The sequence below is a fragment of the Mangifera indica genome, chromosome 15 (assembly GCF_011075055.1).
Source record: "Mangifera indica cultivar Alphonso chromosome 15, CATAS_Mindica_2.1, whole genome shotgun sequence".
In the NCBI taxonomy this organism is placed as follows: Eukaryota; Viridiplantae; Streptophyta; class Magnoliopsida; order Sapindales; family Anacardiaceae; genus Mangifera; species Mangifera indica.
The window spans coordinates 12,852,668-12,866,529 of record NC_058151.1 but is presented as its reverse complement, the minus strand read 5'-3'; the positions used below and the strand labels follow the sequence as shown (position 1 = coordinate 12,866,529).

General features: G+C 33.5%; 1 protein-coding gene and 1 pseudogene across 3 annotated transcripts; both read left to right on the top strand.

The window, feature by feature from the left end:
• The first annotated feature begins 899 nt into the window (after positions 1-899).
• LOC123197698 lies at positions 900-3,955 on the top strand (annotated as a pseudogene).
• Positions 3,956-9,864: 5,909 nt separating this feature from the next.
• On the top strand, positions 9,865-13,338 carry LOC123197368 (transcription factor TCP13-like). 3 transcript variants are annotated; one of them, XM_044611633.1, is made up of 2 exons: positions 9,865-11,396; positions 12,183-13,338. In XM_044611633.1, the coding sequence occupies exon 1, from the start codon at positions 10,244-10,246 to the stop codon at positions 11,291-11,293; it is 1,050 nt and encodes a 349-aa protein (XP_044467568.1). In that variant the 5' UTR covers positions 9,865-10,243; the 3' UTR covers positions 11,294-11,396; positions 12,183-13,338. The 3 variants fall into 3 exon arrangements, with proteins under 3 accessions (XP_044467568.1, XP_044467567.1, XP_044467566.1); XM_044611632.1 differs by lacking the exon at positions 12,183-13,338 and adding an exon at positions 11,799-12,144; XM_044611631.1 differs by lacking the exon at positions 12,183-13,338 and adding an exon at positions 11,612-11,795.
• The last annotated feature ends 524 nt before the right edge of the window (positions 13,339-13,862 follow it).

Below are 13,862 nucleotides of genomic sequence, written 5' to 3'. Positions count from 1 at the left end.
TATATACATTACTTTAAACAAAAACAAAAAAGTCATTGGAACACCTCACCTATCATTATAAAAAAGGCCAAAGGACTATTTTCCACCCAAAATATCCTTTAATGACAAGTTTTTATCCCATAATTTTAAAAATCTCATTTATCCATTTATAACTAGTTAAAATTAACAAAACTTTAACCTCCATCACATCTTTCATCTCTTTTTCCCCTTTAAACCCTAAAAACTAATCATTTCCCCCATATGTCAAGTTTTAAAAAATAGCATTTCCCCACCCTAGGGTTTAGTTTTCAATCCTCGGCATCCAATAGGCGTCATCACCGGTGACAAAGCTTCCTTGACGCATCACCATGCTCTAACGATCTCTCTCCCCTCATCTAAAATATCAACCGACATAACTCTGGTCTAGAAAGAGACAAAGCTCTTTATCTTTCCAGACGAAGATGAAGACCTCGTCTTCATCTGGGAAGATGAAGTTCTTTGTCTTTCTATACCAGATTTGCATCAATTAACGTTCCAGAGGAGGGGAGAGAAACCTTCAAAGCATGGTGATAAGTCGGGGGAGCTTTGTTGGGGAGATGACATCAAATTTAACGCCGGGGATTGAAAACTAAATCCTAAGGAGAAATGTCATCTTTTAAAACTTGGTCTAAAGGGCAAACTTTTAGTTTTTAGAATCTTGGTTGGGGGGGAGGGGGTGGAAAGATTAAATTTTAATTTATTTTTAATATTATAGATAAAATAACGATTTTACTTTTGAAACTAACAGACTTAATCTCCTATAGGTGGGTATTTGAGATTTTCATAGTTAGAAGGTGAAATCTTAATATTATAGGATATTTTGGGTAGGAAAAAGTCCTTTGGCCTATAAAAAAAGACAAAGTTTGTTCACAGGAACATACAAAACAGAAAACTAAAATGAGTCCTCCACATATTCTGGCAATTCCTTGTCCAGCACAAGGCCATGTAATTCCTTTGCTGGAGCTTTCACTATGCTTAGTTAACCGTGGCTTCAGAGTTACATTTGTCAACACAGAACAGACTCACAACCGGGTCATCAACGCTTTACAGGAAAATTTTTAGGGAATGGAATCCATCTGGTGTCGGTTCCTGTGGAATGGAACCTGGTGATGATAGAAATGATTTAGGGAAGTTATGCATAGTGATGCCTAAGGTGATGTCTGGTAAGCTGGAAGAGCTCATAGAAGATATAAACAGAATAGAAGAAGAAAAGCTTGTTTGTGTGATTGCTGATGGGTTTATTGGATTTGCTCTCGAAGTTGCGGAGAAGATGAAAATTAAGTGGGCTGCCTTTTGGCCTGCATCAGCCGCTACTCTTGCCTCTTTTTACAGTATTCCGAAGTTGATTGAGGATGGAATCATGGACACTGATGGTAACACACTCTCACTCATTTGGACTCTTTTGTCTCTCCCTCAGCAAGATTCTTCTTTTTAATAAAGTTATACGCACCTACTTTGAATATATAAATAAGTATACATTTTATATGTATGTTCATATGATTGAATAATTTTGAATTAAAAATAAAGTAACTTTCAATCACATGATAATACAAATAAGTGTATACTCATATATACTCAAAATAAGTATGTATAGTATTGTTCTATTCTTTTATATCATTATAATTAATATTACTGTTTGTTGAGTCAAGCGTATGATGAAATGTTTCCTTATACTGCTAAATTAAGGGTTAGGTATAATTTGAGCTGGTTCATATTTAAATTGCATAATCTGAGTTTGAGCAAGGGTAGCCTCAGCTCAAAATTGAGTCAATCTAGCTCGACTAGATGAAGTCATCAAAAACTGTTGATAGATTTATCTTGTTTGGTGACTTTTTATATTCTTCAATGATTATTCTTCTTATTTATCTCCGACGGCCCATCTTTTTCTTCTCCAATGACCGATCTTCTTCTTTTGGAATAACTTTCCAAAAGTTTATTCGACAAACTCATTGTTGATCACCTGAGTTGAACTCATCTAGAGCTAACCATGTTAGTTTTAAACCAAACTCAAGCTAGTATTTACTTGGAGTGAGATCGATTCAAACCAACTGTTAAGATCTCAAGTGCATAATATGAGATTTGGATTTCATATTAAAAAGTATAAGTACTGGATCTCACCTTAAAAAGTATGAGTTTCCAATATAGGGTTTATATAGTTTTAAACTCTCTAATCTTGATAGTTTTTTAGATGTAATTCTCACAAGATTTATATACCTCAAAAGCTAGTTATTAGGATTGAAGTGCCCAAAGGCCAAAACTATATAAACCTTATATCAAAAGTTCATACTTTTTAATGTAGAATCCAAGTCTCACACCTTACACTTGAAATTCTAATATAACACCATACTTTATAGCTCTGGCACTCATGCAAGCTAGTTCTGTACTAGTTCCTTGCTCGCCTAGGCAAACACTGTAATATCACTGTCACCACATGCGTCACACAATTACAACTAAAAGATGTGATGGTGGTTCTGATACCAAATGATAAAACCCCTAAGAAGCAAGATAGAGGTGCGATCACTTCGAGGAGATTACCTCCAAATCGGCCCAAGGTTTAGAATTATGTTCTATTGCTTGAGAAAAATAGTCAAAAGGTATTGCACATATGTAGTTTCTAATACTTTGTCAACTAGGATTTGTATTACTTGGTAAATAACAATAGAAAATATAATACTCATGCTATAATTACGGTAAATTAAAGTAGGATTCTAATCCCTAAAATTAAGAAATCCTAACATGCACCCCTAACTCAAGTGTTTGTTTCATTTGTGATCCATGTCTTTAATTATTGTGTACAAATTGTTTCTAGGAACACCAATCAAGGAACAAATTATTCAAATGGCACACGATATACCTGAAATCGACAGCACAAATTTTATTTGGTACAATGTTAGAGGCGACCTAGCCCAAAAGACAATTTTTGACTACATATGCAAGAACACAGAAGCTATGAAAGTAGCAGATACCGTAATCGGCAACTCAACCTATGATTTTGAACCTGTAGCATTCAACTTGGTTCCAAATATGCTTCCAATTGGACCTCTTTTGGCAAGCAACAGACAAGGGAATTCAACAGGATACTTCTGGAAAGAAGACTTAGCTTGCCTGAAATGGCTTGATCAGCAGCAGCCTAACTCAGTCATTTATGTTGCATTTGGCAGCTTCACCGTTTTAGACAAGATCCAATTCCAAGAGCTAGCGTTGGGGCTTGAACTTGCAAACAAGCCATTCTTATGGGTTGTGAGGCCAGACATTACTGACGATGCAAATGAAACCTACCCAGAAGGCTTTACAAAAAGGGTAGCCAATCGTGGAAAAATGGTTGGTTGGGCACCTCAACAGAAGGTTCTAAGTCAACCTTCCCTTGCCTGTTTCATGAGCCATTGTGGTTGGAATTCCACCATGGAAGGAGTAAGCAATGGGCTTCCTTTCTTGTGCTGGCCATACTTTTGTGACCAGTTCATTAATGAGAGCTACGTTTGTGATATTTGGAAGGTGGGATTGAGGTTTAAAAGAGACGAAAGTGGTATCATAACACGAGAAGAAATTAAAAGTAAGATAGATCAAGTAACTGGTGATGGAAAATTTAAAGCAAGAGCTTTGGCACTCAAGGAAACTGCCATAGAAACTGTTAAAGAAGGAGGTCAATCGAACAAGTGTTTCAACAATTTCATTGAATGGATCAAGGCATAGGAACTTGCCACAAGACACAGCTGATCATAATGGATCTTTTTGAAGGAAAGTAAAACACATTGCCGACTTCTACCATTACAATCAGGGTTTTAGTTTCATCCTGTATTTCTCTTTTATCATATATTAGAAGTCCTTATTTTGTTTTTTTTTTTCCAATTGTAGTAATCTTTTGCATTGCGAGGCACTATGAACATCGTATCATTTTCTTCCAGTACCTTTGCTTCCACAGGGGCCATGTGAATTATTTACCTGAGTTCTTAGTATGCTTGGTCAAGCATGGCTTCAAGAGTCACATATGTAAAATCTATAAAATTTAACGTACATACTAACTCAAGAACCAACTTGCATGATCTCCTACTAACTCCTCCCTGAGCATAAGACTTAACTACCACCTAAGCCCACCTTACTTTTAAGAATGAATTAATAGTGAGACCATCTGAATATTTATAAAATAGATGGGCATAAACATTGTTATACATAGAATCAGATTCAAATTAACTCAGTACACTATAAAAATAAAGTTATATATACATATTTTTAATACGTTAGTTAAATACACAAATGATGTGTTATCATATAATTAAATAATTTTAAATTAAAAATATGATAACACTCAATCATATAATAACACATCATATGTATGTCTAAATTATATATCAAAAATACATATATATAACATTTCTCATACAATAAAAGTTTCTTTTAGCAATACTCGTGTAACCACATCCAAATGGCAATAAGCCACTCTGAAAGGACAAGCTACAAAGACAACAATCAAACATATCTCTTACACTTAAATCAACCTGGCCTGCAGGTAAAAGTTCCCCCCCTAAAGGCAGCAACATAACGGATTGCAATACTCTCTTATTCTGTGTTTATAGGCAATCAATAACTTATCCTGTTATTATCTCACTTCTATATGAAATGAAAAATAATTTAAATTTGAAATTAAATTTAAATGTAACATATAAAATAGTGATATTACTTCTAATCTTATAAATAAAAGATTATGCGAAGGTCAGAGGGCATATCCCAAAGCTGGTGACATTGGGGATTCAATATTCTCCTAAGCAAGAACAATGTAAATTATTTCAATAGCTTATATAACATCACATTTTATTTTCCTTTTTTGTTTATAGACCTGCCAATTGAACTTGGCAATCAATAATTGTTGATCACTTGATAAAGTACAGTGCGCAATTAACAATCCAGGATGAATTGGAACAGTAAAAATAAAAGGCATATGAAATTAATCGAGCAGTGAGTTACATTGATAAATAAATTCAACCCATCGAAAAAACTCAACAACTTTTCCAAATTCCGCACAGTTTAGGCACTAAAGCGTGCAAATGCACTTTCTTATGTCTGCCCCTTCCTGTGTTAGTTTACTGTATTCTCAGCTCAGAGAACGACTTGATCTTACAGAAAAGTAGCAAGAAAATGCATGTGATTTACTTTATTCTCTGTGCAATTATATATACGAGAAATCATGGCATGCTTTAATTTTTTCCCAAAAGGAAAGAGAAGAACGATGGGTTGCTTTTAATCATATATACAATATTTTATATCTAGTTTCCATGCATATGGCTCTTAATTATTTTGAAGTTCTCAGTTTATTGCATGAAGAAGGTTAGAAGTTAGAACAGTCTCTAATATTGGGATTCCTGAAACAAATTTTTTTGTGGTAATTCTTGACAAAATTAATTGCATATAGGAAAGGCAACGGGGAAGGGCAAGGAAGGGATCTCAATCCTCATCTCTGTTCCCGCAAGGGATATCAATCTTCATCTCCGTTATGGGAATGACAAATATTCCTCGTTCCCTTCTTGCAAAGAAAAACCCTCTCCTTATCTTTTCTTTGTCCCTATCTCCGTCTTCACGAAGAAAAATCTTCTCTTTGTATCCTCTAAACACAACATAAATATATTAAATAATAAAATTGACTAAAATTAAAATCAATCCACTATTTCAAATATCACAAATATTATATATTAATCACATTAATATACACAACAAAAATATAAATAAATTTAAAAACATAAATAATCTAAAATTATAAAGATATGTTAGTATTTTAAATAAATATATTAGTATAAATGGATGAGGATAGGGACGGGAATGAGAGTGGGGAGGGTACACATGTATCATTATCTCTGGCTTATCCCTAATTGTGGGGATATTTTTTGTCCCCGTCTCTATTTCTTTTAAGGAATCCTCTCTCCGTTAGAGTCGAAAAAGATTGGAGATCCTAATTCAGATCAAAATTATTATCTCTAATTGCATGTAGTATCAATGAACAGGCTAAAATTTTGCAGCTTACCATCGCTATCATCCTTATTATAGTCATTGTCATCGTCATTATCTCTAATTTATGGCAGAGGGAGACAGAAGAAGGAGCTCTCTTCTATGCTGGTGATGATTGATGAGTAGAAGAGAGGAAACCCATTTCTCATGTTGATTTTCGTTTACTTATTATAATGATAGAGTTATGATCTTTAATTTCTTTTTGTCTGATACGTTATGAGAGGCACAGCTTTATTTTTAATATTAATTTTATTGATTTCTCTTTACTTCTACGGATTGATATTGCTTCTGTTATTGCTGTTGTGTCTTTTATTAGCCTTTGAAAAAGGATAGAAAGAACCCTAGAAACATGAAATGGTAAAAAATCTAGCAAGTCAGGATCAGAGCTAATTAAACCAATTAATTAATGTTTTACAGTGAATAATGGAAAGATGGAAGAGATAGGAAAGCTGCATATCCTCTCTGCCATGAAAGAATCAAACCATATTCATATATACATCAACCAATAAACATAAATACAGCTAGTTTTGTTGTACTCTCTGTCTTTTCCTTTACATCTTCCTTCACGAATATTGAGTAGCTTTCTCTGCTATGAACTTTTAAATAATTTCTTATCTGTGAACTCTTCCAATACCTCGGGAGACTCAGAGAGAAGATAACTCAAGCAAAGGTTTCAAATTGAAACAGTGAAAATTGGTTCCACAATATAGCATTTGTAGTAAGAAACAGTGTTTTCTCGTTAGGCATGCAGTAAATTTGTAAAGATCGGCCTGTATTACTATAGCTCGGAGTATTATGAACCAAATTATATAACTTTTACATTATTTAAGTTAAACTTAATTTTGAAACTCCTTCATTTTGAAATTTGTTAGAAGCTTTTGTAAATTCATTTTTTTTCTCGATCCAATCATGGGGAAGACCAGTGATAGTAAGCCTATGTCAATTTGAATATAAATATATTTAATTCGATGAAGAATTGGGAACATTCCACTCCATTTATTAGTTCTTAGTAATCAATTTTCCTTCTGTTTTCAGCATATCAAGACCTTGAAAGTAAGAGCAATTAATAGGACTGTGGCTTCAAGCTCTGTTGATATGGCACAAGTCTCACCCTTTGGTCAATATTATCTTGAACTGCACAAGTCTGTCATGGGCAATGGAGTCGTGAATTTCAGGCTGAAACTAGATTAGATGATTCAGTTCGAAGGGTTGGACCGATCTCTTACAGAGATATGCAAAACATTTTAATGCTTTTTTTGTTTCAATTTCCTTATTATAATCAACATTTGAATGCTTTTGTTTCAATATCGATGATAAAACACATTTCATAACTTTAGATGAATGAAGAAGACTTGTGTCTGGAATCTGGGGACCATTTAGTTGGCAATAATGGAGTCCTTGCTTTGGATCAGCGATCTGAATGGTGTGTGAAACTTTTCTACTGCTCACTCTTGAGATGCCCACCATCACTGCTACTATTTGTTAATTTAGACTTTAGAAAGAAGAAAAAGAGAGTCTGCAAAACCCTAAAAGCTTCTCTCCCATCTCTTTCTCCCAGCAAAACAACCAGGACGGTGCTTCTCTCTCTCTCTCTCTCTCTCTCTCTCTCTCTCTCTCTCTCTCTCTCTCTCTCTCTGTGACATAAGTAGGGACTAAGAAGCTTTTGAAGAAGCATCAGTTAAAAGTTAAAACACAAGAAGGCCAGCTTCCAGTATACTTTTATGATTAATAATCCCTCTTCCTTTCAGAAACAACTTGTGCTACGTACACTGCTAACTACAGTTAGGCTTTCTAGTGTTAATTTACCTTTTCTCAAGATGAAAATGATTTCAAGAAATTAATATGATGACTTTGTATGCTTCTGCAGAGAAAAAGCAAGAAATTCTCTGAGAAAAAAATATACGGAGAGAAATAATATTTTTTCTTCTGCAGATAGCCCAATTATCCTTTCGAATATTAACCAGTCTTTGAAAAATCATTTTCTATTTTGTTATATGTGTCGTGTATCCTCTCATCAGTTGGCTGTATGTTGTATTTTCTATATTATATTTTAGGCATATATCATTTTCTGATAGCTTGGATTTTGGTACCCCAAAACATCCAAAAATAAAATCTTTCTTTGTGCTCTTGTTACTACAGGAGATCGGGCGAGCTAATTTTCAATATAGAAATTATATTTAATTATACAAAATGGATCGATGAGAATACCATTTACTTTTGTTGGTTTCAAGGGTAAGGAATATTGCATTGTTTTGATCTGGCAAAGTAAAGCTCATAAATTCTGCCTCGATCTGAAAGTTTGAGTAGTAAAGAAGAAGGATGTGCAAGTATGACAAAATACGTTTAAAATCTACCTAAAATTAAATTCTTGATTTATCTAATATAGTTTATCTATTTGATGTTATCGATTCATTTCTAAAGTAAAGATATGACTCAAGTAAAGTTTCTTTGTTAAAAGAAAAAGTTTATAAATTCTAAATTAAAATAAAACAAAGAACTCATTTTCAAATTTTACTCAATTTGGCTGAAATCAATTAATTTCCACCATCATAGACTTAAGATCAACTATTTTTAGCTTCATTCTACTTGTTATCCTACCATTAGTGGTTGGATTATGTGCTTCTTTAATAAGATAGCTATGTCATAAAACCAAATTTCAGAGGTAAGCTTTGTAGGGTTTTGAAACTGGGATCCACATGAGTAAGATCCCTATGATTGAAAGAAGTGAAATCCATGTTGGATTTTCTAGACCCTTTCAAAAAAATATATATTATATGAAGAATTAAACTCTCATACGTCTCTATTCACTTTCCAAATGTTACAAAAGAACCAATAAATATTCCATTGCAGTTGTCATCCTTTACCTTCAACACTACAACTTGCTCCATGCATATCTCTCTGAAGGAAAAGCTGTGTGGTCCTCTTTTAATAGTAAAACTGGGTGGATGTTTTAAAGAAAATTACGTGTTTTGGTCCCTCAACTATAAGGCAACTTCTCAGTGTTTTCTGTTGCTATTAAAGACACGTCAACATGACAGTGCTCTTGGAGTCTAGGCCACAATTTTTCAACCGCATGAAGGGAACTTATCCCAAATTGATAATTTCTTTATTGTACTGCCTTTCAAATCTTCTCCTCCATGTGAAGATCATTTAGCTGCTGATGGATCAGTTTAGCTTCTCCTCTATATGGTTTGTATTTAGACACCCTTCTATATCATATCACAATTGATATCTAGATAGTTACGCCACTTCCATTATTTAATGTGTTTGGCAGGATGTTTTATTCCAAACTCTTTTAAGTCAAATTCTTCACGTTGTCTCATTAGTCTTAATTTGTGGCATTTTGTATGTGTTACACGTTTAACAAAAAGAAGTATTATATACATATAATTTTGAATATCTAATTAGATATTTAAATAATATATTTTCATGTGATTATGTGTTATTTTATTTTGATTTAAAATTATTCAATCATATAATGACATATCATTTGAATACACAATCATATATTATTTAACGAATGCTTTTGTATATTGATCACATGAAAATATCTTTGTACTAGGCGTGCATTCATCAACCCCATGTGAAAGTTTCAGCTGCAAACCCTTTTGTAGTTGTCGATAAAGCATGCCATGCCACTTTACAAAATGGCAGCATTCATGGTCCCCCGTATAAATTACAGAGTTTAGCGCATAAAGAGAGATAATTAAGTTTCTAAAACATGTATAAACCTCCAATTAAGCACACATGTTGGGACCTTAACAAAGAAAGATTAGCCTAATGGTTTCATTGAAACAATGATTGAACAATATGCGTTATGAAGAAGATGATAAGATTTCATTTACGACATTTATTGCTCGATGGTGAAACGGTACTCGTGGCAGCATTTGAGCCTTTGCTTTTTGTTCAATTCTTCTGTGTGGAGCATGGTCGGTTGAATTGCGGCATCTTCCTTTCTCATGTGCTTCAACTTTCATTAATAAGTTTATTCGCTAGCTGCAATTAAAATCAAAATTCAAACTTGAATTACATGTATACCAAATTCTAAAGAGGAGCTAATTCTATTGTTTGCTTCTTTTTTTCTTTTTTGGTTTGTCTTCTTTTCATGAATCATAGGATACTTCAGGGAGAAACTCTTGAAGCAAAATCGGTACGAAAACATAGGTAGAGATGTATATGTTATATCTGCTAGTTCAGCAACATATGCATCAATAATGAGAGACATAAAATGATTTCAAGTTCCAAAGATCAAGCAGATTCTTCCACAAAACCGGAAGGAAATGCAAGAGATGGCAAGATGATTAAGGCTTCATCTAGTACTACTTCATCTCCATGGTTAAGGTTGAAGGATCCAAGAATTGTGCGTGTTTCGCGAGCTTTTGGAGGTAAAGACAGGCATAGCAAAGTTTGTACCATAAGAGGATTGAGAGATAGGCGAGTGAGGCTTTCTGTGCCCACTGCTATTCAGTTGTATGATCTTCAAGATAGACTTGGACTTAATCAACCAAGCAAAGTTGTTGATTGGTTGCTCAACCAGGCGAAGCATGAAATTGATGAACTGCCGCCCCTCCCAGTGCAACCAGGGAATTTGGGTCTAACCTATCAGCAAGAAGGGTTTAGGATCAATAGCAGCGTCAATCGGGAAGATGGAGATGAAGGATTGCCCAGATCAAATACAATTTGGGGTTCTAACGCTCTTTGGTGGGCTAAATCAAAAGAAACTGCACGGGAAGCAGCAATAAATGGGAAAGAAAATTGGACAAAGGGAACTCAAAAGGAGAAGCAAGGTGCTAATGAAGGGCAAGCAGCAGAAGTTTCTTCAATCAACTTCTTACCTAGACCCCACAATTCTTCCTTATCAGGCTTGTTGAATACTGTTGTGCCTTATGGTTCATATGCAAATTTTCCTTTGTCTCATCAATTAGGAAGTCATCACGGATTTACATCCCAAACAGAAGAGCCTCATAACTTCAATGCTGTGCCATTGCCATCCACATTGTCTCTATCATCCGGCTCTCAGAGTTTGGTAACACCGCAACAACTCTTCCCTTCACATGTTACAGCTTCTGTTCAGATTGATCCGCGACAAATCAACCAGTTTCAAATGTTGAGCTCCAGTAGTTCACACAACCTCTCTTCAAATTCTCTTTCCCCACCTTTACAATCCATAAGCCAGTCCATGAGACCCTTCCATTTTAGTATGACTCCTATGCTTCTTCCTTCTCACAGCAACAGCGGTAGCCAGTCAGAAAAGGACCAAGAGTTTCCTTCTAAATAAGAAACATGAAAGCATTACAGGAATTGATGGAAAAGGCAATAAATCTCCCTCTTTTAAAGAAACAAGCATGGTTCAAAATATGTGATTCAGAAGAAAGGCACAGGTACTGTTCTTCAAATCAGTTTATTCTTAGTTAACTTATTCCACTTTGCAGAACAAATCATAAATATTTATATGCAGACAGTCTCATATTATAAATATGGAGCATCTGAAAGAAAGATGAGGTTAAGGATTTGTCCACCTTTACAATGTTTGTAGAAGTGTGTTTGTTCATGTATATGCCATGATCATTATTATTAGTTTGCTTTATGTTTTTAGGTGCATATATTCAAGCTCATGTGAGATAGCTAGTATGTTCCACTTCTCCATTTAACTCTCCCAAGAACCCTTAAGAGTTATAGTTTCAGAACCCCGAAGAAGGAGGAGAAAAAATGTTTATTTTCCTTTCAGAAAGAACATATTCTGATAACTGTAATTTAGTAGATTAATTCTTTGAGCTTCTTAGGGAATGCAATGAAGAATATACAGGCATGCACTGTCAACTTTTACACTGGTACCAACAAGATAAGGGATCAAGATATACTAGGGTTAGAGCATAAATTGAGAAGACTGCAAGCTTGTGGTCCTTGCATGCATAGTGAAATGAAAAACTACATAAGAGAAGATAAAGAAGCAAATTAGAGATGTAGACTTGGAAGTCTTGTTCTTTATATTCCCACATGCTTTTCATCTGAGGCCCCATAGTTTTTAGCTTAAAGCATGATTGATGATTCTCTTGAATAAGTTTGATCAGTTTCATGCAAACAATTAATTTGGAACATGAAAGTAGAGATGAACAGATTAATTCTGAAGCCTTTTTTTTGTTTTTTTCCCTTTTTTCATGAACTAGTCTTGTAATAGGTAGGCATGCAAGAGTATGTATACCTTGCGCTGGAGGTGAAAATCTGACATGTTCTGGGTAAATCTTAATTGCTTAACCTAGACTTGCAACATCATAAAGCCTCAATCACCATCTATTCCCTAAAAAATGCATTCATATTACTTAAACCAATAAGTATTTAATGTCATCGTATGATTAAATATTACTATATTTTTTAATTTAAAATTACTCGATCATAAAATGATATATCATCTAAGTATCAAATTAGATACTAAAAATTAGATATAGTTAGTTAGTTGTATTATGTAAGTGTATCCCATGTTTTTAAAACTTAGAAACTCCATGCTTAACCCTACAAGAAATTTGATTATTGTGATTAAAAAAATTTTGACAAAATATATTTTGTCAAAATAAAATAGGTTATTGTGATAAATATTGAACATTTGTCACTATATTTGTTAAGTAATATGATTTCAAGGATTGTAATAAGTTGTGATGAATGTTCATAATTATTCTTCTAATTGCATATGTGCATGCATTGTAGTTGATGTTGAATTGCTATGTGAGGGGGTGGATTCGAGCCAATTCGGCTCAATGTTTGACTTCAATAAGTCAAATTTGAGTTTTTCACTGACTTTTCTTCTTCTTCAATTTCCTCTTCATTGATTTCTTTGATGATATTTATTTTTCTTTTTTATATCTATCTCTGGTGACTTCTTTTTCTTATCCTCTACACTTTCTGGTAGTTTTTCTAGCAAACTCATGTTAATTCAAATGAGCTCATATTAACCTTTATTCGGATTCAACTCAGCTTGAATCCACCCCTAATGGTCAAAAATGCCTCAAATCCTATTTTATATGCATAAATATGTTCACAAACTGATAGCTAGTTCCTCGTACAACTATTCATTGAGAATAAAAAAGGCATCAAATATATAATCAGATAAGAACGATATGGAACACAGTGTTATAATTATACACATATAATCACAGCAGCAGCTGGTCTGTCTTGCACAATTTGAAGCTTCAATAAATTTCTGGTCCAGAGATTCTCTGTGTTGTGTTTCCCTCTCATGGAAACTCCAAATACAAACCTATAATTAAGTCAATCTTGTTGTAATATCCATGCTAATAGTAGTAAGACATTAAACAATTGAACTGTGCATTCACATTATTGGTATATAATTTAGATATATAAATAATGTGTCATTATGTTATTAGATTATTTTGAATTAAACATAAAGTAACACTCAACCACATAATGATATATCATCTGTATACTCAAATTGTATAATAAAAGTGTGTACACAAAGCATTGTTTGACATTAAATAATTAATGCTTCTCAAAACAAGAAATAAATAAATACATACATATGATTGGGTATAACTAATTATTTTTCTTAGCGTATGATTTATTAATAAATAAATATAGTTTTTTTATACAATAAAATTATGTGTACACATTTTTGATACATAATCTAAGTACATAGATGATATATTCTCATGTGATTAAATGATTTTGAATTAAAAATAAAGTAATACTCGATCGTATAATAATATATTATTTATATACCTAAATTTTATATATATATATATAACATTTTTGTTTTTTGTTCGATGAAAAGATAAAGCATCTCATGTAGAAAAGTCTTAGTAAGAATAGATAAGAAATTCTAAAGGGTCATGGGT